Raw genomic sequence first — 27,386 nt, forward strand, 5'->3', positions numbered from 1 at the left:
AGCAGCCTTGGGGCCGCGGTGGGGGACCCGCCGTGCTCGCCCACTTCTGTCCTCGCAATGGCGCCGGCCTCCCCTGGGTCTACCTACCTTGACCTGAAGCTGGTGGGCAAGGAGGCAGGGCTGGGACTGGAAGCAAGGCTACCTGTCACCCAAACGTCCCCTTCTCTCCAGGGGCTAGGAGGCTTCTCTCTGGGGACAGGCGGCGTTGGAGGCAACAGACTCTCCCCTCTTGCCTGGACTGAAAAAGCGACTCTGGAACTTTTGTAAAAACTTGTTTTTAATTTTGTATAAAACGAAGGTGGTCCACGCCTGGGGGCTGCAGGAAATCCAAGCAGACCACTGGGGCGAGGGGCACAGCCCACCTCTGGGGACTGTCAAGGGGGGACTGTCCTCAGAGGGACTGATAAGGCACATCAGGACCCAGGGCCCACTTAGAGGCCTGGATGCCCCACCCAGGGGGTGGAGGCTGGGCAGCAGGGGCCCCCACTGTGCCCTGGGGGTGGCCACAGGCTGGGGGCAGGGCCTGGGGCAGCACAGCTCGGGATCCCCAGGGCTGCAGTCCACTAACTTGACAGAATAAAAGGGGAGTTGGGACGGGCAGAAAAGCACCAGGTCAGGCAGGGCCCGAGGCTCCAAGAGCTGAGCAGGGTTCAGGGCTCTGGGCACCAGCTCTACCCTAGCAGCCCCCGCAGCTCTTGGCACACGAGGCTGCCACAGACTGGCACAGGCCACTGCTGGCCATCACACCACATTTGGAGAACTTGTCCCGACAGAGGTCAGCTGTTGGGGGGACAGGAAGGAAGAGGGTGAGGGTGGGGTGTGTGATGGGAACTGCTGTCCCCCAGGTCTCTTGGGGGTTCTGAGGATGAAGTGGCAGAGAGGGGTGCTCCTGGTACCCTTCAAGCGAGCCCAGCACGTGGCCTCCTGAATGGACCCACTGGGGCCAGCAGCTGCTGGAAAATGAAGGGGGTGTGGCGAGGGGAGATGGGCTCTTACCTCGGAGGAGCTCCTCATGGGCACACACTGTGCGGACACAGATCTCCTTGTTGACCACGTACACACGGCGGAGGCTGAGGGGACAGGTCGGGAGAGGTGTCAGCCCCACTTTTACCTGTCCCCACTGGGCCCAGGCCCACCCTCAGAGTTGAGCTCCTTTTTAGGATTCATGGTCCCCAAACTCCCACCTTGGCTACCCGGAGCCGTTCCCTGCCCCTGCTGCTGCCTCCACGTGCCCCCCTCGCCGTCCCGGGGTGCGCCCACCGGTGCCCACCTGTAGAAGCAGACCTCGTTGAGACACTGTTTGCAGGGCTTATGGATGGAGTAGAGGCGGGTGCACGGGTACTGTTCCTCACGGCAGTCTGGGGGACAGACGGGACCACGCTTGAGCTCAGCTGGAGGGTAGCCCCAACCTTGCCAACCTGACAAGCGCTCTCGAGTCTCTAGGTGCCTCACGCCCCCAGGCCCAGCCAGATACCCATGCATGCCCAGTGCTCATGGCTTTGCTGGACTTTCCAGGCTGCTCGATTTCATGTAACATCCGTAATAATCTCAGAAGCTCATACTCCAACACAAGTTCAAACACATCTTCACACCCACCCTGTGGCCTCACAAGTCCACACCTACTCAAAAGCACACACACAAGTGCTCCGAGGAACCTGCACTCAGCAACTCAAATGAGGCTACCGAGTCTCATGCCATCTCTCAGGCTCTTGGCTGGACACTGCTCAGCCAGCCTGGGACCTTCCCTGCCTGGCCACAGGCACACCCGGTCCCTCTTCTGGCAGGAAGCCCCCTCCTGCACACCCCCTGCCCCTCCCAGTGTCTGAGGAGAGGGCCTCTGGCCAGGTCCATGGCAGGTGGTGGGAGTCTCCCAGAGCTGGGGGTGGGCGCTGGAGATAGACTGGAGGGTGTGGGGCTGCCGGCTTGCCCCAGCCCCCCACATTAGCACCCGCAGCCCACAGGGCCCCAAACAGCAGTCCTGCCAGCACCACGGCCAGGGAGGGAGCAGAGCATGCCTCCATTTCTCCAGCTTCTAGAAAGCTCTTACCAAGAGGCCCTGGCTCCGTGGGCTCCGTCTCCACATTTCCAGGTTCTGGTGTAGAAAGAGGCAGGCAGGAGTCACTGGGTGGGGTCTATTCAGAGCAGGGGGTCACCGACCTACTCCCAGGGTTGACAGGGAGCTCAAGTGGGAGGAGCTTGTGGCCTACCTGGGGTGGGGGCTGGGATGACCTCCTGTTGGACTTGCTGCTGGGACTGGAACTGCTCCTCAGGGGACCGAGAACTCACCTCTGCATGGGGATGATCAAGGTGTCTGCTTCCCCTTCCCTTCCTGGGTCCCCAAGGGCTCCCCCACCCCAGCTGCCTGCCCCAGCCCTATACCTTGGTAATCGTAGTAGTCTGGCTGGTCTGAAAGCGAAAAGGAAGGTGGAATTGGTGCGGGTCAGGCTGATCCCCTGCCCCCAGGAGGTTGCCAAGGAGCCACAAGCCAGACCAAAGGATCCCGCGGTCCTACCCCACTGGGCCCCAGCTGAGCCATGCATATCTGGGGCTTGGTTTTGACATGGCAGGGCTGGGGGACATGTTGGGGAGGCACAGCCCTTACCGATCTGGTCATTGTAGTGGGCGTACTGGACATGGTCCGGAAATGGGGGCAGAGGGTCCAGGTCATATTGGCCCTGAGCCAGCAGGCCTGCTGAGGAAGCACAGCACATGGGTGCCCGCAAAGGACGACAAGGGGCCCAGGACATTTCCGGGAAGGCAGATGGAGGTCACAGGGCACTCCTGGACTCAAGGCTTCAAACCCCTTCCTCTCCCACACAGGCCCACAGCTCCTTGGTCTTGTGTCACCCCCCTGACCTCACCCGGCCCCTCCCCTCACTGCCTCCTGCTGCCTCAGGGCCTTTGCCTCCCTCAGGACTCACCTGAACTGTCACCTCTGCTGAGGGGCACCCCTAGCCCCCCGCCCTCCTGCTTATTCCACCACAGCACTGAACACACCCTGGAGTTCATCCCGTCTACACGGCTACAGCCGGCCTCTTCTCCCTAGCTTAGCAGCCTGATAAGGGCAGGGATCTGTCTGCCTAGTCCATCGCTGTGTCCCCGGGGCCTAACCCAGAGCCTGCACATTGTAAGAAATGGACATGTTTATTGAGTGAATGAATGACTGTTAAGACCTCACAAGGCCTTTGCCTTGCCCCCAAATGCATCTAGAACCCAGGTTTCCAGACCCCCAGCCTCTGCATGCCCCACTCCTGCACACTGGCTCCAACAGTGATAAGACGAGCCTGGATCCTGGGGCCTCGAGTGAGCCCATCCTCCAGAACCCTGCCTGCCTGATGCTGTGGAAGGTTGGGGGACAGAATCCTGGCCACAAGGTATGGCAAAGACTCCCTGTGAGCTCCCTTCACAACTCCCACCCCCAGTAAGGATCACCATGTTCAAGGTCAACCTGAGAAACTTAGACTCGGTTGTAAAGTAAAAAATAAAAAGGGCTGGGATGGAGTCAGTGGCAGAGCACCCCGGGTTCAATCTCCAGTGCCAAAAAACCAAGATCAACAAGAAACCAACCAGACCCCCCACTGCACTCCACCGGGCAGCCACCGCTACTCCAGTGGTCACTCACCAGGCAGGCACAGCAGGAAGAGGTAGGCAGCTCTCATGGCCACGGAGTGAGGTTGGGGTGGTTTCAGAGGACAGCTAGGGGGACAGGAGCAGAAAGCTGCACCCAAGCTTGATAACCCAGGCCACAGAGCCACCTCCGTCCCAGAATTCAGCCTGGAGAAGGCACTTTAACAGAAGCCAGGCACTGGAGGACAGGGCTGGGGTGGGGCTGCTTTGGAGGAGCCTGTGTGGCAGGGCAGGAGGGGCTTCCGACCTGGCTCCAGGGCTGATCCTGACAAATGAACAGACCCCACCTCGCCCTGTGCACTAAAGGGACCTTTCTGCAGCCGCCCCCCACCCCACACAGCCTGGCTGTTCTCTCCCTGGCTGCACCCCCCCAGGTCCAGCCCCTCCGTGGGTGCCTGGATCCCAGGCACGTCCAAGGGGCACCAGCCCTGCAGCCAGCCCCACAGCCCCCACTAAGCATTTTGCCAGGTCTGCCACCTGTTCCCAATTAGCCCCTGGGCCCTGCGTATGCTGCTCAGCAGGAAACCACGTGCATGTGGGCCTGAGGGGCCCCAGAGCAGCCAGGGCTGGGCAGGGCTCCCAGCCCCCAGAACTCTCCTGCCAGGATCCAGGCCCCCCCAGACCTGGCTGTCTTCGCCCCAGACTCACGAGACTGAGGTTTATTTGTCTGCAGCAGGAAGCACTTAGGAGGAGCCTGAGGAGGCTCTGTGGGCCCTGGCTTTGTGGCACTAGGGATGGTGATGTCACCCAGCCCAGGGGTCCTGCATCCCCTGATGTGTATGACAAGTGTGTGATTGGGGGGGGGGGGGGCGAGAGCATTGGCCCAGGGCTCTCACTGGTTTCATGCCATTCAGGAACGCCTGGAGTCCAGCCTCCAGTCTTGGTTACAAAGAGGGCTTGGTGGAGCCTCCAGGTCCCCCTGTCCTGCTCCAGCTCAGTGGAGGGTGACCTCAAGACTGTCAGCCTACTGCAGGGAGATCTGTGAAGACACAGTCCCAGGCTCCTCCATCCAGCAGGGTCCCCTCCCCGCCCAGCACAGGAAGTTCTTCAGACAGCTAACTGGAAACCCAAACTTAGCTGGATATGCCCCCCTCCCCCTGGAAAAGGCAGAGAAGGGGTTAGAAACAGGGTCTCTGGGCCCAATTTCTCCCAAACTGAGGCTTCTCAGACCCCATTCCCATCCCAAGCATTCAATGTGGGGCCAGAAGCAGGACTCACACATCCCAGTTCTAGAAACCCTTGGCTTCCTCATCTTAGGGGGACCACCATCCCCCACCCATGCTGGCGGCAGCCAGGCCAGCTGGAGCTGTCACCTCTCAGGAGGAGTTCCTGAGTGGGGGCATGAGGAGGCCTCAAGAGGCCTCAAGAGGCTGGGGGAGGCCCCTGCATGGAGTCCTTGTCCAGCACGAAGGCGCCAGGCCCAGGCTTATCGAGGGCGAGGGCGGGAAGCCGGCGGGCTAGGGAAGGGCCGTCGAAGGGGAGCAGAGGATCCCTCGCAGGGGACCACGTCTCCAAGCGTCCGGACCATGGTCTTGGGGGCTGGGGGCGCAGAACTGCCCCCACCGGCTGCCGCCGCCTCCCCCCGCCCGCGCCGTGCAGGCTGCGGGGACCAGCGGCCCCCGGGCTGGCCGCGGCCCAGGGAGGGCCCTGCCCGCTGCGGAGGCCGGGCCGGGCTGGGGTCCCGCGGAAACCGGACGCCGCCGCACAGCTGGGAACAATCAGCCGCGGGCGCCGCGCTCCCCGCGGTCTCTGCTCTTTGTCTCCGCCGCTGTCTCGGCCGCTCCGCGACCCCCGCCCGCCACGTTCCGCCCTCCCGGGAACGAGGCCGGGGGTCCCGAGCTCCTCCCCCGAGCTCCGGCCCCCGGCCCTCCCCAGGTCGCGTCCTCACCCGCGGCGACCCCAAACTTTCAGGTGCCCCGAGACCCGCCCAGGAGGCCCGGGGCTCAGAGTCCCGGGCGGCCTCCCCCCGCTCGCGGCCCCGCAGCCCGCACCCCGGCCCGCCCGCCCCCGCGCCCGCCGCGGTCCCCGCGCGCCCGCCCGCGCGCGCCTACCTGTCCCGGCCACCGCGCCCGCCGCGCTCCGAGTGCGCCCGCCCGCGCCCCGCGCCCGCCCCGACGGCCGGCGCCCGCCTCCAGCCCCGGAGCCGCTGGGTCCTAACGCGAGCGGTGCCTCCCGCCGCCACGCAGCGCCCTCGGGGCTCTGGCCCCCTTCTCCGGGAGGCCCCGGGGGCGGAGGCGCCCGTGAGCGGCTCACGTCGGGCCAACGCCGCAAGCCGCGCAGAGCGCCTCTGCCCCGTCGTCGCGGCTCCTCGCCCGGCGCTGGGCCCCGCGGGTGTCACCCCATTTCTCAGGAGAAAACCAAGCCTCCGCGAGGAGTGACCGAAGGCCAGGCTGCTGGAGCGCAGCCCGGCTCCCGCTGGCTCCCAGGACGGGCCTGGCATCCCTCCCCGCTCCCCGCTCCCCAGCGGCTGCCCAGTCTCCCTGGACGCCTCCCGCGCAGCAGCCTGGCCCGGGGCAGGCTCTTGTAAATGGCGTGTCCTCAGCCCTGACCAGGTCCTGGTGTCCCACTGGCTATTGGTCCAGGCCCCGGGAATGTCCCCAAAGCACCTCAGATCCAACAAACACCCAAACCTCTCCCAGACATGTCCCTGGAAGGCATTCCCAGTCCCTAGGGGATCCCATCCGTCCTCCCATTAACCAGACTTCTTCCTCTGCCCTCAGCCTGGCTTCCAATCCAGTGCCCAGCCAATTGCCCCTCTTACCTATCCTTGACAGCCCTGTCCACTGTCTCTCACTGGTACCTCTTGCTTGGATAGCCAATCTCATCTGTGTCTTCCTCCCACCTTGGCCGTGGCCCCCTTGTACTTAGAACCTTTCTCCAGCTTCCCATGGTACCCAGGATGGAGGCTAAACTCTCCTGTGGCCTCCCAGGACTCTGCCCTTCATTATGGTCTGGCTTTGCCTCCTATGGCTAGCCCCTCCCTCTCCTGCCCCTGGGCCTTTGCTCAGGCTGTTTGTTCCCCACTGCTTCTCCACCAGGTCCAGCTTCTCCACCAGGTCCACCTTCTCTACCAGGTCCAGCCTCTCCTGTCCCCCAGAAGAGCCTCCCCTTTCTCTTCAGGACAGGTTCTCCAACTTCACTGCTGTGCTGTCTACCGATGTCTGGTTGCCCTGTGTCTTGTCCCCTTCCCCATGAGCCCTCCTGGTTCCCATGGAGGCACAGATGAGCTCTGTCCCTGCTCATCTTCAGTCTTTGCTCACCCGGCACAGGGCCAGGCTGGGAGCAGCAGGTCAGTTCCCACTGAAGAGTGAGCCTGTACCCAGCCTCCCAGGAGAGAGGGCTGGGTAGTGGGGGTGGGGGTCATAGGTCCCCTGCCTCTGGGGCAGTCTTCAGCCCTGCCCTGCCTGTCCGAGAGAGCCTAGGCCTAGGCCTGAGGCAGGGGTGACCGTTGGGGTGTAGGCTGGGAGGCGAGTGGAAACACCCTGATAGGAGCCTGGACTGCCCGTCTTATCCACTTGTGCCCTGCTCCCACCTCCTTCCCCTCAGTTCCTGTTAGGCAGGGACTCAATATGTCCTGTGCCCGTCAGTTCCCAGTGCTCCTTTGTCAAATGAACCAAGGTGGGCATCTGTACCTGCCCCCACCTGGACAGCAGAGGTCCCCAGCCCTCCCTGGCTTCCCTTGGCCTTCCCGACCGTCAACCCCAATCCCTCTGACGTAGGAGAGGGGAAACCGAAGCCCCCTAGGTTGGGACTGTTTTATTTGTTCCCCGCTTTAGCCTTGGGCCTGGCCCATGCCTGGTAGCTGCTAAGGGAAGGGGAGGAATTTGACCAGGTCTCTCAATGTCCGCCCAAGGCTCTTTAAGCACCACCTTCTAGCTGGGTGCAGTGACGCACACCTGTAATCCCAGCGACTCGAGACGCTGAGGCAGGAGGGTCTCAAGTTCAAAGCCAACCTCAACCACTTAGGCCTTCATCAACTTAGCAAGACCCTCCAAGGGCAGGGGCCGTGGCTCAGTGATTAAATACCCCTGGGTTCAATGCCTGTTATCAAAGAACAAAGGGCTGGGGCTATAGCTCAGTGGGAGAGCATTGCTTAGCATGTGTGAGGCACTGGGTTCCGTTCTCAGCACCACATATAAATAAACAAAATAAAGGAAAAAATAAACAAATTAAATGAAGGCATTCTGTCCATACACAACTACAAAAAAAAAAAAAAAAAAAAATCTTTCGCCCTGAACTGTGGCCAGCTGGGGACTCAGCTCAGAGTGCAGAAGGCCTGGCATAGGCCTGAGGTCCCGTTACGTCTCACACCCACCCTCCTTCTCCCGAGCTGGACTCAACATCTCCTGAGCTCCTAGGAGGGCAGGCTGGGACTGCACCAGGGGTTCCAGCAATGGGCTTGGCAGGGGCCTCTGGAAGGCAGGAAGCGGCCTTCTTTCCTGTTCTCTGCTGCCCAGGAGCCAGGCAGAGCTGCATCTCCAAAGCAGAGGGGCTTGGCCAACGGCCCGCTGGTGGGATGAGGTCAACACACCCACCCTTCCCGGGGGGACAGTGCGTGTTTCTGGCTGGGGGACTGGGCTTGGAGCCTGGTTTTATCTGAGGGAGGGACTGGACCACAGACACCACCGGGGAGGTGGGGGTGGCAGGTGGGGGAGGGGGAGGGATGGCAGCTGCCCTTTTTCCTCTTCCCCCAAAGGGGAACAGGGGAGCCAAGAGCTTGGCTGGATCTCAGGGCTCTGGCCCCACTCCTGACCTCTAAGCCGCAGGTCCCTCATCTGCAAAGTGGGGACAGTCCCTGCAGTGCAGGATTAGAGGGCAATGTGTGTAAATGCTCAACAGTGTACATGCCCCGGCTCCACACAGAGGATGACAGGAGGCCCAGCGGGGACTGTCCAGCGTGATCTGGGCAGCAGAGGGGCTGTGCGGGTCCTCCTGGGCAGCAGGAAGGTCCACAGTGCTCAAGTAGAGCCAGGCATGGCCAAGCCAGGAAAATATCATGACTTTATTGGCTAAACTGACAGCAGGTCCAGATGGAGTTGGTGGCTGCCGTCTCTACCCGGCACGGTCAGAAGTGGGGGACAACAGTCAGCACTTCCGGGGAGGGGCAGGAGGTGGGCCAGGCTGTCTGGGACAGGAGTGTGAAAACGGCCAACCTCAGGGCTGTGGGAGGCGATGGCGGTGGCATCTCTAGAGACGGGTCCGGTCGGTGGCTCAGAGGCAGGGAAGTCCAGTGTCCAGTGTCCAGCGCGCCCACAGCCTGCACTACCTCACGGCGCCAGCGGCCCGCGGCGGCCAGGGCTGCTCAGCCAGCTCCCGCTCCAGCTGCTTGAAGCGCTTCTTGGAGGCCCGTTTGGGTCGGAGCCGCCGCAGACAGGGTGGGAGGCACTGGTCCAGCACGCTCTGCGGGGCGGCAGGGTGTGAAGGGGCTGCCGGCCGAGCCCCCCATCCCCCTCCCGGGCCCAGGGCCGCCCACCTCCAGCATGAAGGCCCCCACGAGGTTGAAGGCGACCAGACCCAGCAACAGCAGCTTGAAGCAGGTGTCCTCCATGTTCCTCAGTCCTAGTGGCCCCTGCAGGAGGCCGGGGACCAGGATGAGGCCCACCAGGACAGAGCCCAAGAACGCCAGGGCCACCAGGAAGGGCACTGGGGGTGGGGGAGTCCGTCAGCGAGGGAGCCATGCCCTGGAACACTCGCACACCCACGCACACCCACGCTCCACTCAGAGGCCCCCCATCTGCCTTCCCAGCCGGCCCCCCACCCCACCCCGCAGCAGCACCGTTGGTGTAGAGCGGCCGGCGGAAGGGCGCCCCCTTGGACACGGCCGCGGCCAGGATGAGGTACTGGAAGCTGGACAGGGAGAAGACCACGGTGTTCTCGTAGTTGGGCAGGTTGTCGGGCGCGGGCAACGTCCTGTTCAGAGGCACGAACCTGGGAGTCGGGGTCCGGGTAAGTGTGCAGTGGAGCGGGCAGGGGCCAGATGGGGGAAGCCCCTCCGCCCCCCACTCACCAAGGCTGGGCCACGGCCAGGAAGTAGCCCCCCAGCTGCACACCAGCCACCAGGGCCACCTGCAGCAGCAGGCTGCTCAGCACCGGCACACTCAGCAGCGCCCCTGGCGGCCGCACCCGGCCCAGCGTCAGCGCTGGCCCCGTGCGGCTCATGAGCACCGCGATGGTGGTGGTGATGACCAGGTCGATGGCCAGGAACTGCACGTCACCCAGGTTGGTGTTGATCTGTGGCAGGTGAGGGAGACAGAGGGGCCACTGAGACCTGGCCCAGTCCAGCCCCAGGGCCGTCCCCAGCGACAGAATGACAGCAAAGGCACCCTGCCCTCCCATCTGAGGGGCCAGGACTCGGGGAGACACAGCCCCTACTCTAGGATGAGCCCCCAACCCAATGTGGGGAGCACTGTCCGGCCCTCAGTCTGCCTAAACCTGAGGGTGGGGGACCCCCAGCCTGACAGGGGGGCTTGGGCTCTGCCTTGTTGCCCCCAGCTGTAAGGTGGACGTGGGGACAGACACAGGTACGAGATCTGCACTGCCCCCACACACCCTCACTCCTGGGGGACAAAGGACATGCTCAGCACCGGGCGAGTGGCCCCTGCTCAAAAAGCTGCTATCTGGGGCAGCCCGGACCCCTGCCCCGTCTGCAGGTTGTCCCCTGCCTGGGCTCTGCCTCCGTCTCCCCTGCAGACTGGGAGCTCCCAGAATTAGGGGCAAGTTGTTAGCACATGAGGACCTACTGTGCGCCAGGCCCCATGCCCAGGGCTTCCACCTTGTGTCAGTCCCACTGCCTGATTTGGTGAGTGGCAGAGCCAAGGCTCGAGGCCACAGAGAATCTGCCGGGCTCCCAGCGGCACCGCTGGGTACCTGCTCTGGACCTGGCGCGGCGGGTGCTCACCGTGTAGAGGATCAGGACCGAGATGAACTGCGTCAGGCTGTACAGGGCCATGTACTTGAAGACGCTGAACGAAGTGTCCAGGGAACAGCGGCCTTCCCTAGGTGGCAGGGGCCGGGCATGAGGGGCCAGGCTGGCTCCAAGGGTGTGCCCCACCCTCGCCACCAGCCCCTCGGCTCACCTGATGACCATGGGCACACACTCGATACTGGCCACACTGGAGGTGAAGGGCGACACCACCGAGGCCTCGGCCTGGGACAGCGAGATGCCCACGTCGGCTGCCTTCAGCGCCCCGCAGTCATTGGCGCCGTCTCCGCACATGCCCACGCAGTACCTGACGGAGAGGGTGCGCAGGGTGGGCACCGCCTTCTCTGCAGAGGACTGAGCAGAGCCACGGTGGCTTCTGACACCAGAGACCCAGGAGGGCTGCGGGTGCTTCGAGGGTGGCACTCTCAAGGGCCTGGGGGGGGCCGCGGGCCGTGCCCAGCCCGCCCTGGCACTCACTGAAGCCTCTGCAGCTCGCACACCAGCTCCGTCTTCTGCTCGGGGGCCATGCGGGCAAAGACGGTGCCCTGCACCAGGACCTGGGCACAGCGAGGGGCAGGGCTGAGGCAGCCGCCAGCCAGGCGGGGTGGCGAGTGTGGGGGCCGGGGACTCGGGGAAGCCCTACCTTGGGCAGCAGCTCGGGGAAGTGCTTCCTGAGGACGCCAAAGGTGGACCCTCCGAGGGCCAGGTGGCTGCGCCGGGGCTCTGGCTCCACGGTGCAGCTCGTAGCCTGGACAGGATCCTGGGGGCCCAGGGAGCTCAGCTTAGCCCTCCCTGCCCCCCCTGGAGAGCTGGGACGGGTCAGGGGACACAGGGCTGGCTCACTGGTGAGGGTGGTGGACTCAGAGCCAGGGGCCAGTCTCACCGTAGCCCCGTTCACGGCTGCCGAGGACTCCACCGGCAGGAACTGGAGGGAGGCCGGCTGTCCCCGCTCGGGGTGGGTGGCGTGGATGATGACCAGGTGCTCCTGGGGGCCCACCATGCCACAGCTCCGGGCCACAGTGACTGCCGTCTGCAGGTTGTCCCCTGGCAGGAGCAGGGAAGGTCAAAGTCTGATGCTGCCCAGGGCAATCCTCACCCTGACCCTCTGGACCTGCCTCCTCCCCAGTAGAGCTGGGCCCTGGGGGGGCCCTGGGGAGACAGGACTGGGCTCGGGTTCCTCAGACACTGGGTGCTTCCTGGCTCGTGGAACAGCATGCCCAAGTGTGTGAGTGTGTGTGAGAGTCTGTGTGTGTGAGAGTCTGTGTGTATGAGAGTCTGTGTGAGTGTGTGAGTTTGAGTGTGTGAATGTGAGTGTGAGTCTGTGTGAGCATGTGTGTGAGTATGTGTGTGTGTGTGTGTGTGAGTCTGTGTGAGCATGTGTGTGAGTATGTGTGTGTGTGTGTGTGTGAGTCTGTGTGTGTGTGAGTATGTGTGTGTGTGTGTGTGTGAGTCTGTGTGTGTGTGTGTGTGAGTCTGTGTGAGCATGTGTGTATGTGTGTGTGTGTGTGTGAGTCTGTGTGTGTGTGTGTGTGAGTCTGTGTGAGCATGTGTGTGAGTATGTGTGTGTGTGTGTGTGTGTGAGTCTGTGTGTGTGTGAGTATGTGTGTGTGTGTGTGTGTGTGTCTGTGTGTGTGTGTGTGTGAGTCTGTGTGAGCATGTGTGTGAGTATGTGTGTGTGTGTGTGTGTGAGTCTGTGTGTGTGTGAGTATGTGTGTGTGTGTGAGTCTGTGTGAGCATGTGTGTGAGTATGTGTGTGTGTGTGTGTGAGTCTGTGTGTGTGTGAGTATGTGTGTGTGTGTGTGAGTCTGTGTGAGTGTGTGTGTGAGTATGTGTGTGTGTGAGTGAGTGTGTGAGTCTGTGTGAGTGTGTGTGCGCGTGCGTGGTGACAGTTGGGGTGCCAGGGACATGGCTAATGAGCTGCCGCCGCCTTCCTCTGCTCAGAATCTCTTCTGCTCCCCGAGAGCATCACAGCCTTTGGGGTAACACCATCACCCCCACTTCTCAGAGGTGGACACGGGGATTCAGAGGTCACCAGGGCGGGGGGGTGAGTGGCTGGGCTGCAACCCGCACGGACGCCGCATCTGGGCTCAGGAGGTCACTCCACTGAGCCTCGGTTTCCTCATCTGGGAAGTGGGGGTGGCAGTGACATCTGGGCCTGAGACATGGAGATCCACAGAAGGTTTGAAAATGGCCTGGCCCCCGAAAGATGCCCCAGGAGGGGGCACGGGGCACCTCTTCCCTCTGCCGAGGACTGAGCCGATTCCACCCTCCCGAGCCAAGCCCTGCGGCCACCGGCACCTGTCACCATGACGGTGCGGATCTGTGTCCTCCGCAGAGCCTGGATGATCGGTGTCGTCTGTGGCTTCAGCAGGTTCCTCATGACCAGCAGCCCCAAGAGACACAGCTCCTGCTCCACAGTGTCCCTGGAGGTGGGAGGACAGGTCAGAGGTCACCTGGTGGCCCACTCCCCTTTCCCGGTCACTGGGCAGAGGCATCTTCCCTGGCTTGGGCTGCCCACCGCACGGGTCACCTCGTCAGCTGCTGGGCGGCCTCCAGGCGGGGTGCGATGGGCAGTGGCTTGCTGGCCAGGGCCACAACGCGGTAGCCAGCAGCTGTGTAGCTCTGCAGCATCTGGGTGAAGTCAGAGGGCACTGCAGGGAGAGGGGTGTCACTGGGACAGAGCGGGGGACAGGCAGAGGCTGGAAACCCGGCTCACTCTGTGCCAGTGCCCAACCCGGCCCCTTTACCCGTCTCAGGGCTGCAGAGGCCTGCCACTAGCTCTGGGGAGCCTTTGACATAGGCCTCGGGCTGAGTGGCCCCTGGCCAGGCCACCACCACGTCCATACGCTGCAGAGCAGAGGAAAAGGGGAAGCGGCAGAGGATGCTCACTGGCTCCGGAGGCTCCTCCTGCAGGCGGGGGGACAGCTGAGGTCCTGGCTCGGAGCCCTCCCCAGGCCCCACCACACAGACCACCACCCCAGCTCACCGGTCCCTGCAGCTGGGAATCCCGAGGTGGGGGTCTCATCACTGCCAAGACCTGAGTCCCAAGTGCCGAGTCTGCTGTTGGCCCCTCCTCCAGAACCTGGGAGGCAAGCAGAGAAGGCTGGCATCCAGGGGCCTGGCCCACAGAGCCAGGCAGCAGGGGAGACTCAAGTTAGACTCCTGGAAGACTTCCTTCACAGGAGACAGGATGGTACAGAAGTTAAGAGCGCGGGCTTTGGAGTCTGGCTGACTCAAATTCACACCCTGGCTTTGTGGCTTCTAAGTCATCGGGTGACCTGGACAAGTTATTCCACATGTCCACTGGCCTGTTCCCTCCCTGGGGGATAGGTTTTAAGCATGCGTAGGAGGGCCAGGGAGGACAACAGGACAAAGGCTGGGCCTCAGCGTCCGCCTGTGGCCACACTCAGTGCCCACCTGTGGCCACACTAAGCGCCAGGCCCCGCTGTTACCGCGACGTGGCTGTAACAGGCCGCCCCAGGAGACCCGAGTGAGCGTGAGGCGAGTTGTCCGGCCCAACTGCCCCAAGGCGTGCCTCCTCACCCAGCCGGTAGACTCCACCATCTTGAGGTCCATGGGGTCACCCACTGGGGTGCCCTGGACTTGGCTGAGGGCGTGGCAGGTGGCCAGTGCTCGGAGCAGGGGCCCCACAGGCAGGCGGCGGGGCTCGGGCACCAGCGGCAGGAAGGCCCGCTCCTTCAGGGGCACCACCCCCATCACGTCCAGGCCATCTTCCGTGAGCGTGCCCGTCTGCAGGGACAGTGGCGAGTCCTGGGATGAGCTGTGCCCCGCTGGTGGCACCCACCCCAGCCTGGCAGTGCCATGGGGACGTGGGAGCCAGAGCTGGAGCCAGAGGCCACCCTGCGTTTCTTCCAGAGGCCATCCTCCCCGTCTCCAGGTGGATCTTGCCTTCGGTGCCCACATGGGACTTCCCTGCCTCCCCAGCGTCTGCTCCCAGGTCCCGGGGGAGCGGCTGGCTCTGGGCAGCATGCCGCTCTGCCCATTGTTGGGTGAATGACCACGGGGCGAGTGCCGCCTCGCCATGCCGGGCTCCGCCTGCCCAGCCACACACCTGCTCCTGCACCAGCCCGGGGCCTGTGTGAACCTGACCTCGCCCCTCACGTAGCCTTTGGCCCCTGACACCCTCGGGATAATGTCCAGCCCACGGCTCTGCTGCTCAGGGTGCTGCCCACCAGGTCTCGCCCACTGCTCACCGGGCCCTGCTGCTGGGAGGACCCTTCCTCCCCCGCCCTCCCTAGAGCTGTCCCCCGTGCCCCCCATCAGGTGCCCCACGCTCCCTCCTTAAGCCCTCGGAGTGTCCTGTTTTGCTTATTCTGGTGGGGACACACAGGTATGTGTCTGTGAGGACGTCTGGGCTGGTCACTGCTGGACCCAGGCACGCAGTAGGTCCTCAATGGATCTTGAACAAGTGAACAGATGACCTTGGGCATTTTGTCTACCAGACCGCGAGCGGGTGAGGTGGGAACGGGTGGCCTCTGAGCGTGTCCACCTCAGGAGGACCCAGCATGAGCCAGGCCTTCCCCAGGCTGCTGGGCCCAGGTGAGGAGGCCTGGCGGAAGCCCTGTGGGGCCCGTGGCTGTCCCCACGCCCTCGGCCCCGCCTGCAGCCCACCTTGTCGAAGCACACCAGCCGCAGCTTGCCCCCCAGGTTGATGCGCAGCGGGTGGATGCAGAAGATGCCCTGTGCCCGCAGCCGGCTCTGGGCATAGAGTGTGCACACGGTCATGGCGGCTGGCAGGGCGGGTGGCACTACCACCGTCACCAGGTCCAGGGCTCGGATCACAATCTCGCTCACAGGCACCTGCAGGAGGCTCTGTGAGCGCTGAGGGCAGGCGTGGGCAGACTTGGTCGCCGCCGCCCGGCCCAGGGCTTACCCGGTTGCGGTGGAGGACGAAGATGCTGTAGGCGGTGCCAAGCACAGCTGCGGAGGCGGGGAGGGGGTCAGGTTTTTGGGGCTGGGGATGGAATCCAGGGTGCCCTACCCTAGCCACATCCCCAGCCCTTTAGCCCTTTTTTGTCGGGGAGGTACCAGGGATTGAACTCAGGGGCACACAACCACTGAGTCCCATCCCCAGCCCTATTCTGTGTTTTATTTAGAGACAGGTCTCACTGAGTTGCTTAGCACCTCGCTAAGTTGCTGAGGCTGGCTTTGAACTCATGATCCTCCTGCCTCAGCCTCCCAACTGACTGGATTACAGGCATGCGCCACCGTACTCTGTAGTAAGTGGGACTTGGACCCAGGCTGGGGCCACCAGCAGAGTGGGATGCAGGGGCACACTCACCCAGGACAGAGAGGGCAGTCACAAACTTCATGCTGTGCTTATAGAACTTGAAGTTGATGGGCCGCGGGTGCAAGATGGAGCTCACCAGGCCCCCTTTAGCCGTGCAGAACCCTGGGGAAGAGGCAGGGAAGCCATGGCTGGAGAACCGTGGGCTGGGGGCAGGTCTCCCGACCCCCCACCCACCCGTGTCACCTTGGGGTGCTGAGATGTGATGCTCACGGGCCAGCCCGGCCTCCCATGGGTTGCTTTTTGGTGGTATTTAAGACTGAACCCAGGGACGCTCTAACACTGAACCACACCCCCAGCCCTTCATCTTTTTCTATTTTGAGGCAGGGTCTCACTAAGTTCCCCAGGTTGGCCTTGAACTTGGATCCTCCTGCCCAGCCTTAGAGTCGCTGGGGGGGGGGGCACTCCGGACTCTTTCCTGCTTGCCATGTGCCTCCCCCTCCAGCACTTATAACCTCCCTGCTGGCTCCTGGGGACTTGGTCACAGTCTGGCCCAACTTCTGCTAAGACAGGGATTGGCCCGACACAGCGGAGCAGGGGCAGAGCTGGTGGGGGTGGGGCTCCGGGCCCTGGTCTCCTGTGTCTCGGTGCTGAGCCAGCGTTCCTCCCCACCTTCTGATACGTACCTGTCCGGGTCACCACCGCCAGGACCTGGGGTCCCACATAGGCCCGGGCCTGCAAGACGAGGGTCCCGCAGAAGAGTGTGTGCCGCCGATGTGCCTCTGGGCAGTAGGGCCTGGGTCCCTCGGGCAGGGCTGTTTTCAGCACTGGCACGCTCTCCCCTGGGAAGGACGTCGTGTGAGGCCCTTAGGGCCATCCCCTCCCGCCCCAAAACCAGGCACCATGCCCAGGATCGTTCCACCAGCCCTGGGTCTCAGGTAACTGTAACCAGGTGTGAAATCACTGCCCAGGACGTGTGTCCCCCGGGAGCACAGAGCACAGAGCGTGATCTCACACGACAACCAAAGGAGGTGAGAGCGCATCCCTGCACGCAGGTCACGTCAACGCAGAGACAGTTCTGGAAGGACCCCCGGAAGCCTTCCCTGGGGCCACTCTGGGAAGGGTGTGAACAGGACCCCCACCCCTGTCTGTGCGCCATGTCCTCCGAGGTGCCTCGGGGTCCTCAAGCCCCGAATGTGGGCGTTTCTTCACACGCACTGGGAGCCCCTCCTGTCCAGGGGCCACGACTCCCCTCTCCCAGGAGAAGAAACACAAGGTCAAGCCACCCGCTCAGTGGCCTGGGGTCAGCCAGGGCTGAAGCCAGGATCGTGACTCGAAAGAAGGAGGACAAGCCACTGCAAGCAAACCCTGCGCCACAAGCAGAGGCGGACGGGAAGGAGGACGAGGCTGCTGCGGGGGCTCACCTGTCAGGGAGCTCTCGTTGACCACGCACTCGCCGGCGACCAGGGCAGCGTCACAGGGCACCAGCCCGCCCTCGGGGGGCAGCACCAGGCAGTCTCCGGGCACCAGCTGGCTGGAGTCCACCCACTCCTCCTCTGCGGGCAGGCGGAGGCTCAGCAGGGCTGCTGCCCTGGCTGCCACCAGCCTCCCACCCGGCCCTGGCCCCTTACCTCCTCCAGGCCGACACACGCGCACCCGCACGGACAGCTTGACCATGTCCCTCAGGGTCTGGCTTTGCTGTAGGCATGGGGACAAGAGGAGGTGGGTGGGTGGCGGCCCTGCGGGGACCACCCGCACCCCTGCCTGCCTCACGCCGCTCACCTTCCTGGTCTTATACAGGGACAGGCAGATGGACACAGTGGACACGAGGAAGATGCACAGTGCGTACCAGTAGTAGTGGTCAGCCAGCCACAGCGCGATGCTGAAGGCCTGGAACCCGTAGTAGGGGTTCAGCGCCTGGGGGAGGCACGGGAGGCAGCGTGAGGGCCTGGGCCAGGGCAGCTGGGCCACAGGACAAAGCCAGGCCTTCCGGAGGTACAGGCGGGCGGGGCGAAGGCTGCCGTGTCTCTCAGCCTGACCGCAGGCCGCCCTCTTTCATGGGGTCTGCCCAAGGGTCAGATGTGTGCAGGTCCCTGACCTCCCTCGTCTCCCTCCCGTGAACACAGAGCGTCTGGCCTCACTCACATGCTGTGACCACACACAGGAGGGCACCAGGCTCCAGGGGCAGCCTGACCGTGGGGACCTGCCTCCCGTCCTCCCCGCGGGCTGCCCCCCATGGCTGCCCCAAGCCTTGAGGGAACTTCCAAGTCCTTGACCTGGTTTCCTGCCAGCTGAGCTGACTGGGGTCTGATGTGACTCGCTACCAAGAAGGGGACAACAGGTCTGCTCTGCCTCTGTCCAGTGGCCCAGTGGAGGCCAGCCCTGGGTCAAGGACACGCAGCAACTCTGCGCCAGAGCAGGGGCATGGGGGCCTACCTCCTCCACCAGCAGCTGGGGGTAGGACTTGACGGGTACGCTGATCACATTGGGGCCGTACACGGTCTTCCTACAAGAGGCGGCGGCCAGGCTGTCACGAGGGGCGGCGCTGCAGGACCCTCCCAGGGTCACGTAGCTCCCCAAAGAAGGCAGCTGGATGGAAGGTGGGCGAGGTAGGTCCCAGCTCTTGGGCAGGGGCCCGGGCAGCACCCACCTACCTCATGGTCTGCTCCTGGGGGCTGAGGCCAGAGCGGGAGCAGTGAATGTCGTCACAGGTGCGGCCACGGTCCAGCAGGCTGGATGGGGGAGAGGACCTTCATGTAGGTGACAGGGCCTGAGCTCTGCATCCCCCCGTCCCCAACAGGCTGGGGACTCGGGACTCTAGGCCCTTGCTGAGCACCAGGAAGGAGCTCCGTCAGGAACTCTGGGCTCAGCACATCCTCGTTCCTCTGCCGTCTCACCAAGGAAGCACAGCAAGAGACGGTGGCGGTGTTAGTGGTGACAGGGTAGCTATTACTCAGTGACGAACATCGTCTATGCTGATACCTTGTGCAAGTCACCAAACCCCTGAGCCTCATCTGCAGAACGGGGACAGTGACGGTACCCACCTCACAGGGCCACGGCGGGTTACATGACAGCGTGAACAGAGTGCACTGGAGAGTGCCCGCGCTCACGCGACACCCATGCCCCAGCCCTGCTCCTGTCCCTGCAGAGTGGCACACACCTGTCTTCACTTGAGGACCTTCCTGGCTTCCCAAACACACGGGGCCCAGGTGGCCGAGTGTGGCAGTGAGCTCCCTGGAGCTGCCACAAGCCAAAATGGTCAGGAGCGCCCTCCCTCCTTGGGGGACAGCACCCCGAGGTGCATGCTCTACACTGATCCCAGGAAATCCCCAGAGGTGCCCGAGAGGCCACAGCCCAACAACATCCCCTCCCGGTGCCCCTTCCCCAGCGCCACCAGGATCACCTTCCAGACTATTCCCTGTCCCGAACCTCATCTGGGGCTCTGCTTCTGAGACTCAGATTAGGACCTGTTGGCAGGTGGGTCAGAACCCCAAGCAGATGGTGAGCCCAGAGTCCTAGGCAGGCTCACAGCAGGGCAAGCACCCGGGCCAGAGGCGGTGTGGGGCTTCACCTACACTACCCCTTCAAAATGACCCCAGGAGGCCAGGGTGACCTCCCCGCAGTTTACAGGCAGGGGCCCCAGGGCCCAGAGCAGCTCAGTGACCTTCCCAAGGTTTCCTTGGGGCCGAGAGGGTGCCTGGACCAGCCAGGCTGCTGCACGCCCCTGGGCCAGCCCTGCTCTGGGGAAGGACACGGGCTGCACTGGCCTGGCTCCTACCTGACTTGGTAGAAGGCTTGCTGGGTCTCCATCCAGACGTAGCGCTGGCCCTGGAACACGTAGTACCGCAGCACCTGCGTCTGGCAGGGGAGAGGCAGGGTAGGAGGGAGCCCTGGTCCCGTGAGGGGCCGTGAGTGGGGGCAAGGGAGGGAGGCAGGGCAGGGGGACCAGGGTCACAGGAAGGAGAGGCTGGACAGGAGGTGGCACCCACTCCTTGGGGAAGACAGGATCGGGAGGTGCATGGAGAACATGGAGCCCAACCCTCCCACTGGACAGATGGTGAAAGCGAGGCCCAGAGAGGGACGAGGACTTGTCCAGAACCCAGCGAGTCCACTCACCGCTTCTTGCCGCCTGTGGAGCGCGGCGGTGTCCTTCCACATGCCCTCTGGGGCTGCCCCCACAGCCACCTGGCTCCGGCCATCCTCTGCCTGGGCCTGTGGGGGCAGCTCCAGGCTGGGGAGGAGCTGGGGGTTACTCTGCAGCTTGGGGCTATCCCCAGAGCTCCCCAAACCACAGAGCCAGCATCCCTTGCTGGGATGGAGGCACCAGAGTCTTCGTGGGAGGGGCAGAGGGAGTGGGGGCTTCTAGAAGGGGCGACGGGGCCGCCTCACCTCCCCTCCCGGATGGCCTCCGTCTGCACCTGGACCGTGAAGAGCTGCCTCGAGCTATCCTGGAACAGAGGCGCGGACTCAGCCCTGGAAGAGGCCCCGCCCCGCCCCCAGCCAGGTGGCCAAAGGGGAGACTGGAGGTGCGCCCAGCCAGCCAGCCCCTGTGCCCAAGGCTCTGGAGGAAGAGCTGCGGTCCAGAGAGGACCACGGGCCTGGTGCCCCACGGAACCCGAGCCTCCGGCACCACGGCCTGGCCACTGCCCGTCCCAGCGCCAGCTGCCGGGCCCTCACCTCTTTGTCTCTTATTTCGATGACGAGTGTTTCGGCGCGGGCCAGGTTGCAGGGCTGGAAGCGCAGGCGCACCCCCCACAAGGGCTTCCAGCGGAAGAGCAGCAAAGGGATCCCGGCCAGCATCCAGACCACGGCGTGATAGCCGATGACTCTCCATGGACTGCCACAGTAGCCGCTGAGCCTCTGTGGGCAGAGGGGGGCGCTGGACGGGAAAGCCGTGCGGGGCGGGCTGGGCCTTGCCGCCCCCGTCCCCGGTCCCCTGCGCCCTGGGCCACCTACCACGGATGAAGCTGAGGAGCTGGGGGGATCTATTGATGTCTCGATCGTCAGGGTCCCATAGCCGGTGGGCGTGCTGCCCACGAGGGGGCTGCTGTCTGGAGGCAGAAAGGAGAAGGGTCATTCTGGGGCTCCTTTTCTCTGCCGTGCTAGAGCCGCACCCCCAGCCCCCAGCCCCGCCAGACAAATCCCGCAGCCCAGGTCTTCCCGGGCCTGTTCCCTGCCTGTTCCGCTGGTTCTGTTTTTTGGGACCCGGGATTGAACTCAGGGGTGCTTAGCCACTGAGCCACATCCCCAACCCTGGTTTATATTTTATTTAGAGACAGGGTCTTGCCGAGTTGCTGAGGCTGGCTTTGAACTTGGGGCCCTCCTTCCTCAGCCTCCTGAGCTGCTGGGGTTATGGGCATGTGCCACTGGGCCCAGCTTCTGTTGTCGTTTTTATTTAGTGTTTATTTTTTGGTGGTGCTGGGGATTGAACCCAGGGGCGAGCACTCTACCCCCTGGGCTGCATCCCCAGCTCCTTCAGTTGGTTCCTAACCAGTGTCTTTCTTCCTCCTGTGTGGGCCATCTCCAAGGGGTATGACCCAGAACAGGGGATGGGCCTCTGAGCGCCCTGAGCCCCATGGCCGGCTGTCAGCCTGTGGGGACTCAGTGTCCCTCTTTCTATCCTCACTTGCCCTACCCCAAAGGTGGGGTCAGGGCCACTTGTCCTCGTCGGTCCTGATGCCCAGCCCAGGCCTGGAGTGAGCAGACACTGAGGAGTCCGGACTGATTATCATCTGGCCTGCTGGCTGTCCCTCCAGACGGCCATCTGAGGCTGCTGCCGGAATTCATCCTCCCAGGCCTCCCCTGCTGCTGAGCTGGGCTCTCAGAGCAAGAGGGCCGAGGGTCTTGTGGAGCCCAAGGGGCTGGGCCTCTCTGCCCTTGTGCTGGTCAGACACCACCTGGGCCTCTTTGACCTTGAAGGACCTGCGACAACACACGTAGGTGCTGGGCCCCTCCCTAGACCTGCAGAATCAGTTCCTCAGCAGGGGCGGGGCAGCGCGGGCGCTGGGCAGCTGCCCACACTTCACAAGGGCTTCTGGAAAGTTCCTTAAGGGGCCCAGAAAGCCAGGCAGGTGTGGGCAGGCTGGTTTTCTGGGGTCCCCTCAACCTGCACTCCCCCAATCTGAGCCCTTCTAAGTTTCTTCCTAACAAGCCAGAGTCCCAAACAGCTGCTGGGGTCCCACCTGCCCAGCCTCAACTGACCCTCGGGCTTCTGCAGCTTCCTGAGTCCAGCAAATTGTCCTAATAGTCGGGCTGAGGGCTGGGGATGTGGCTCAAGTGGTAGTGCACTCACCTAATAGTCGGGCTGAGGGGGAAGCTAGAGGCAGAGCACTCGCCAAGCATGCCTGGGGCCCTTGATCCCTGTCAGCGAGCACACACGTGTACACACACACACACACACACACACACACACACCCCAGGCCTGCCACCATTCCCCAAGGACTCATCAGATACGGGCTCTGCTCCTGGTCCTTTTGGTTCACACAGTGGCCCTGCTGGGGAACCATGATCATCATTCCCGTTCTGTACAAAAGCAGAGGCTCAGAGAGGTTCAGTAACTTGTCACAAGATCACTCAACAGGTACACGGTAGTTCCAGGTCGCAGGCCCAGGCAGGCTGACTCCCAAGCTGGGTTTCTCTGTTTGTTTTTTAATTAAACAAGGGGTTTATTTGTCTGATAGAAAGAGAATCCGGGGTGTGGGTGACCATAGCGCCAGCAGCTGGAGGGAACTGGGCCCCTTCCTTGTCCTGCCTGCTGTCCTCCTGACCAGGCTACAGCTGCACACCTGCGCTCACAGCTGGGGGCCACCCTCACCTGGCTCATTGCCAGAAGGGGGTGGCAGAGGAGCAGGTGGGCGAGGGCAGGGGTGGGCCTCCAGCCAGCGCCTTCGGGGTCTGGTCCACCCTGAGGTGGTGGCTCACCTCTCCCTGGCGGCTGAGGTCAGGTCAAAACCGGCCCCCTGCTCACCCTCCAGCGTGCCAGACCCCTGAGAAGCCGTGGGTGGAGGCAAGAGGAGATAAAAAGCGCTTCCTTCCTTTAGGACACAAGCCCAGGCGAGCCCAGGAGAGCTGCTCGAGAGTCCCCTCCCCAGACTGGTGCTGCAGGACTCTCGCCACACTGCGCGCCCTGGGCTTCCCAGGCGAGGGGCATCTCCCCATCAGGCCCTCCTGCCAGCGCTCCTGGAACCAGGGCGGTCACAGCCACCGTGGTGCTGAGAACAGAAAGGACAGCTGACAGCGTCTGAGCGCTGTGCAGGTGACAGGGGCAGCTGAGCCTCCAGGAATCGTCTCATCTCACTCTCCTGGCGAGACCCTGGGGTCAGCTCAGGGTGGAGACTCAGCACAAAGGCCACCAGTAAGGGAGCAGCCAGGGTCAGTGCCGATCCTGGGCTGCGGGCTCACGGGGACACCTTTAGACAACAGGACACAGCCCGAGCCCCCTGCGGCCACGGTCAAACGATGACTCAGAAACCAAGTGGACCAAGGCCCCACCTGTGGCACCCAGGCCTCCCCGCGCAGGCTGACTCAGAGCAAGGGCAGCAGGGCCAGCTCCAGAGAGGCTGGTCTCCAGGGGGCCAGTGCACACACACTCACACACTCAGACACACACACTCACACACACACAGACACATACACACTCTCACACACAATTAGACACACACAGACACACACACACTCAGACACACTCACACACACATACACACTCTCACACACAATTAGACACACACAGACACACACACACTCACACACATACTCAGAGACACACAGACACACACACTCACACAGACACACACACACTCACACATACACTCTCTCACACACACACATTCACACTCGGCAGGGGCCGCTGGCCAGGGCAGCGCCTCCTTTCCTCCCCTCCCCCATCTGCAGAAGGGGACAGCTGTGGCCTCCGCTCTCCTCCAGGGCCTGGGGGCAGGCGCCTGGTGGGGGCGGAGGGCATTCAGAACACGTGTCTGCAGGGCCAGGTTTGCACGTCCTTGGCCACCAGAAGGCCACAGCCTTTTCTTGCCTCTTTTGGGACGGTCGGCCCTGGAGTCCCACCTGGGCTTTGCCAAAGCCCTTGATCCCCCTGAGACCGGCTCCCGAGCGGCACAGGGTGGGCAGTCTCTTGCCCTCCATGGCGTCGGGGAAAGGGCACCTCAGGGTCACCGGGGCACACCTCCCCCGGCCTGTGAAGCTGGAGCTGCTTCTGTCCCTGGTTCACAGTCCGGGAGCTGGAGGTACAGGGCAGAGCCTCTTGTCACCGCCACGTCTTTGTCATAGACTGTGCTCCTGGGCCAGGTACGGTGGCCCATGCCCATAATCCTGGCAACCCAGGAGGCTGAGGCAGGAGGACAGCAAAGTTCAAGGTCAGCCTGGGTAATTTAGGCCCAAAAGCAACTTAGTGAGACCCTGTGTCAAAGTAAATCATGGAAAGGGCTGGAGATGCGGCTGAGGGGTAAGCGCCACCCAGGGCCTGAGTCAACGTTTAGTCATGCTGCTGGCTCCACCAGGCAAGCTGGCTTTCACAAGCAGGGGCCTGGGTGTCTCCGGCCTTCCGCTGCCCATCTCTAGGGCGGTGACCCCAGGGACCCTGTGTGCAGCTGGTGCAGAGGAAGCCGGAGCAGCCACCACAGCAGGTGTCGGAGGTTCTGCAGGCCTGGCAGGTGGCGGCTCCCTGCCCAGGGGTGTGGCTTCTCTGGCCCACTTCCCAGACAGATCCTTCCCTTGCCATCATCTAGGCTGAAACCCAGAGCTGTGCCCCTGCCCCAGGCCTGCTCCACAGCTCCTCCGGCGCCAGAAGCCCTCAAGCCACAAGCTGCAGCGATCTCGGGCACGGGAAAGCAGCGGGCTGTGCTGGCCCGACTTCACCCTTCACGAGCCCCTGAAGCCGGGAAGCCCACACTGCCCACCATACCCACTGCTGCCAGCCGGGCCCACGGCCTTGCATGGGCTCTCCCAGGCCCTCCTCGCGGGGCCCGCTGCATGCCAGGGTTGGTAAACACTGAGTGAATGAAGAATGCACCCCACAGACATGGTGGAACATGAGGCCACACATGGTGCCAAGAGCCACACCACCCAGCCCTGTGAGGCACACAGGCTCCAACCCCTTCCTAAAGGGCTTTTATGTTCCTTCCCTCTGGGAAGTTCTTCCTTCAGTCTATCTCGCCATTTCACTAGGATACTTCCCAGTCAACCTTGGGAAGTGGGTGGGAGGGGGAGGAAATTGCAGGAGGAGGAAGTCACATCTGTGGAACTCTCTGGAGTCCTGGCAAGGGCCAAGCCCAGGGCCCACTGTCCTGCAGGACACCTGTCAAAACACTGGAGTGGGCTGTTCATCTCTGTTCACAGCTTGGCTGCTCGGAGGCGGGAGGCATCTGAGCTCTTGCCAGCTCGGGCCAGCCCAGAGCAGGCCCCTGCAGCCTGGGTGGGGTGACAACTGTCCCAGAGATGCCTGCTCCTGCTGTCCTGAGCAACCGCGGCCACATGGCGAGGGCTTGTGAGGCTTCTGTGCCCTGGCTCACTGTCTTTACACGCTTCAACACAGAGGGACAGACTAGTTGGGGAAACTGAGGAATGGGGCTCCCTGCCCAGGGTCACGTAACCTGAAAGGGAAAGCTGGGAATGTGGGTCTGAAAGAATGCACTCCTCTTTTAGTCCATCTTCACATGGAAAATATAGATCAGAACTTCCTTTAAACGCGATGGCGCATGCCTGTGATCCCAGCAGCTCAGGGGGCTGAGGAAGGAGGATCCAAGTTCAAAGCCAGCCTCAGCAACTTAGTGAGACCCTGTCTCTAAAGGGCTGGGGGTGTGGCTCAGTGATCCTGGCTTTAATCCCCAGTTCCACCAAAACAAAACAAAACACCTCATTTAAAATAAGGCCTGAGGGCTGGGAGGGTAGCTCAGCAATGGAGCACTTGCCTAGCATGCCCAAGGCCCGGGTTTAACACTCAGCACTGCAAAAAATTAAATAAAAGAGAATGAGGAGCTGGGGTTGTAGCTCAGTGGTGCAGTGCTTGCCTTACATGTGTGAAGCACTGGGTTTGATCCTCAGCACCATGTAAAAATAAATAAATAAAATAAAGGTATTGTCCATCTACAACTAAAAATACTACAGAGAGAGGTGGTGAAAAAAAGAAACCCAAAGGTGTTGATTCGCCTGTACAAAGTCACGCAGGTATGAGTGGCCAAGACTGGACATGGTCTGAACTCACAGGCCTGGAGCCATGACGCCAGCTGTGTAGGGCAGAAAGGCCAGAGTCAAAACCATCTGGGAACCTCTTGTTTCCTGCGGAAGCCCCCGCTTCCTGCTGATGACCTGGCAGCGGCCCAGGGCGACTGCCTCCCACCTCACTGTGGTCCCTGGGGCCTGGAGCCCCTGTCATCACCAGGCTAGAGCCTGGTGACTCTGCATGATATCTGGATCTGGAGTCTGGGGGCCATCTTTCCTCTTTCGTCCTGTCCTTTCCTCTTGCAGTGCTGGGACGGAACCCTGTGCGTGCTGGGCGAGAGCTCCACCACTGAGCAGCACCCCGCCTCTCCTTCCCCTTTCTCACCTGGATGCACTTGGGCTGGGGGCTGCAGAGGAGGTGTGGAGAGGCAGACTGAGAGGGCTGCAGCTGCGGCCCATCTGGGTAGGAGAGCTCTATGGGCCTCATTCCCAGCTGGTGGAATTAGGCTCTGATGCCCGTGATGGGGACCTTGGAGGGTGTGGTCCTCGGGTCTGGTGCTGACAGGCTTCCTCTGGAGGCCCGAGATAGGGGATCTGGGGCGGGTTGTGCCCCCGACACTTAGCCAGTCACTGAGGAGCCCTGGCTTCCCCAACCCCATTCATTCAGTCCGGGGGATTACCTGCCCAGAGGCCCCGAGGGCCTAGGGTGGTGCACCACTTTCCCCACCTGGACACTGTCACTCAGGCTGGATCCCAGTTGGTGGAAGGGGGCGCCTCCGCGGCCCCTCACGACCGGGCAGCCCCGCCACGGTGTAGGAGAGAGGGAGGGAGCCGGCCGTCGCCGCGCCATCCCAGGCTCTGGCCTCTGGGGCAAGGCCTGGGGACGGGTGTCCTTAAGGAGGAGGGGGCCCAAGATCTCCGCCCCGGGGCTGCTCCCCGGGTCGCAAACCCACTGTGAGGGTGTCGCCTCCGCCGCCCCGGGAGATGCTGCGCGGGGCGGGCCGGGCGCGCGGGGCTGGGCACCCACCTGCGCTCATGTCGGCTCCTCGCGCTCATCGCCGGCCCGGCGTGCGCAAGGCCCCGGCGGGGCGCGGTCCTGGCGGCGCGGGCTGGGCGCGGGCTGGGCGCGGGACGCGGCGGGCACCTGCGTTCGCGGCGGCGGCGCGGCTCGGAGCTGCCGCAGTCTGTGTGCAGCCGCCAAGCCCCGCCCCAGCTGCGGCCCACGTCCGCGACGCGCCCGGGCTGCTGGGACTTGTAGTCCCAGCCCGCCGCCTGGGGCGCACGCAGGGGTCTCCGGAGGGGGGACAGCCCCGACGCACAGCCCCAGCTGCACGCCGCGGTGGTGACGCACGCTGCGCGCTGGTTCCGGCTGCCTCCATCTCTCCCAGGGTGCACGGCCACGGGCGAGTCACCTAA

General features: G+C 63.2%; 2 protein-coding genes across 6 annotated transcripts; both read right to left on the minus strand.

The window, feature by feature from the left end:
• Positions 1-307: 307 nt before the first annotated feature.
• Mfap2 (microfibril associated protein 2) lies at positions 308-5,726 on the minus strand. Of its 4 annotated transcripts, none has more exons than XM_026400841.2 (9): positions 5,679-5,726; positions 3,623-3,696; positions 2,603-2,689; positions 2,380-2,406; positions 2,208-2,288; positions 2,048-2,092; positions 1,271-1,358; positions 997-1,070; positions 308-780 (listed from the first exon to the last, which is right to left on the minus strand). In XM_026400841.2, the coding sequence occupies exons 2-9, from the start codon at positions 3,657-3,659 to the stop codon at positions 677-679; spliced, it is 543 nt and encodes a 180-aa protein (XP_026256626.1). In that variant the 5' UTR covers positions 3,660-3,696; positions 5,679-5,726; the 3' UTR covers positions 308-676. The 4 variants fall into 4 exon arrangements, with proteins under 4 accessions (XP_026256626.1, XP_026256623.1, XP_026256625.1 ...); XM_026400838.2 differs by having other exon boundaries at positions 2,603-2,692; XM_026400840.1 differs by lacking the exon at positions 5,679-5,726 and adding an exon at positions 4,464-4,698.
• Positions 5,727-8,619: 2,893 nt separating this feature from the next.
• Atp13a2 (ATPase cation transporting 13A2) lies at positions 8,620-27,084 on the minus strand. Of its 2 annotated transcripts, none has more exons than XM_026400846.2 (29): positions 26,998-27,084; positions 20,754-20,848; positions 20,475-20,657; positions 20,187-20,245; positions 19,914-20,028; positions 19,576-19,655; positions 18,452-18,529; positions 18,234-18,303; positions 17,580-17,714; positions 17,429-17,495; positions 17,222-17,353; positions 16,484-16,639; positions 15,852-15,962; positions 15,444-15,490; positions 15,182-15,370; positions 14,093-14,299; positions 13,536-13,631; positions 13,297-13,456; positions 13,080-13,200; positions 12,848-12,972; positions 11,433-11,593; positions 11,193-11,309; positions 11,027-11,106; positions 10,704-10,856; positions 10,526-10,622; positions 9,635-9,858; positions 9,404-9,555; positions 9,101-9,196; positions 8,620-9,027 (listed from the first exon to the last, which is right to left on the minus strand). In XM_026400846.2, the coding sequence occupies exons 1-29, from the start codon at positions 27,005-27,007 to the stop codon at positions 8,930-8,932; spliced, it is 3,414 nt and encodes a 1,137-aa protein (XP_026256631.2). In that variant the 5' UTR covers positions 27,008-27,084; the 3' UTR covers positions 8,620-8,929. The 2 variants fall into 2 exon arrangements, with proteins under 2 accessions (XP_026256631.2, XP_026256630.2); XM_026400845.2 differs by having other exon boundaries at positions 9,101-9,270.
• Positions 27,085-27,386: the final 302 nt, after the last annotated feature.

The sequence above is a fragment of the Urocitellus parryii genome, chromosome 11 (genome assembly GCF_045843805.1).
Source record: "Urocitellus parryii isolate mUroPar1 chromosome 11, mUroPar1.hap1, whole genome shotgun sequence".
In the NCBI taxonomy this organism is placed as follows: Eukaryota; Metazoa; Chordata; class Mammalia; order Rodentia; family Sciuridae; genus Urocitellus; species Urocitellus parryii.

Excerpts from the sequence above, each read along its gene's own strand:
- Atp13a2 (XM_026400845.2), bottom strand. Across the intron at positions 18,304-18,451 it reads CCCCAGGAGCAGACCATGAG|GAAGACCGTGTACGGCCCCA; the intron begins GTAGGTGGGTGC and ends CGCCTCTTGTAG. Across the intron at positions 13,201-13,296 it reads CCTCTGCAGCCCTGAGACGG|TGCCCTCTGACTTCACCCAG; the intron begins GTAAAGGGGCCG and ends CTCTCCCTGCAG.
- Mfap2 (XM_026400838.2), bottom strand. The coding sequence starts at position 3,659 with ATGAGAGCTGCCTACCTCTTCCTGCTGTGCCTGCCTG. Across the intron at positions 2,093-2,207 it reads CATCCCAGCCCCCACCCCAG|AACCTGGAAATGTGGAGACG; the intron begins GTAGGCCACAAG and ends TTTCTACACCAG. Across the intron at positions 1,359-2,047 it reads CACGGAGCCAGGGCCTCTTG|ACTGCCGTGAGGAACAGTAC; the intron begins GTAAGAGCTTTC and ends TCTGTCCCCCAG.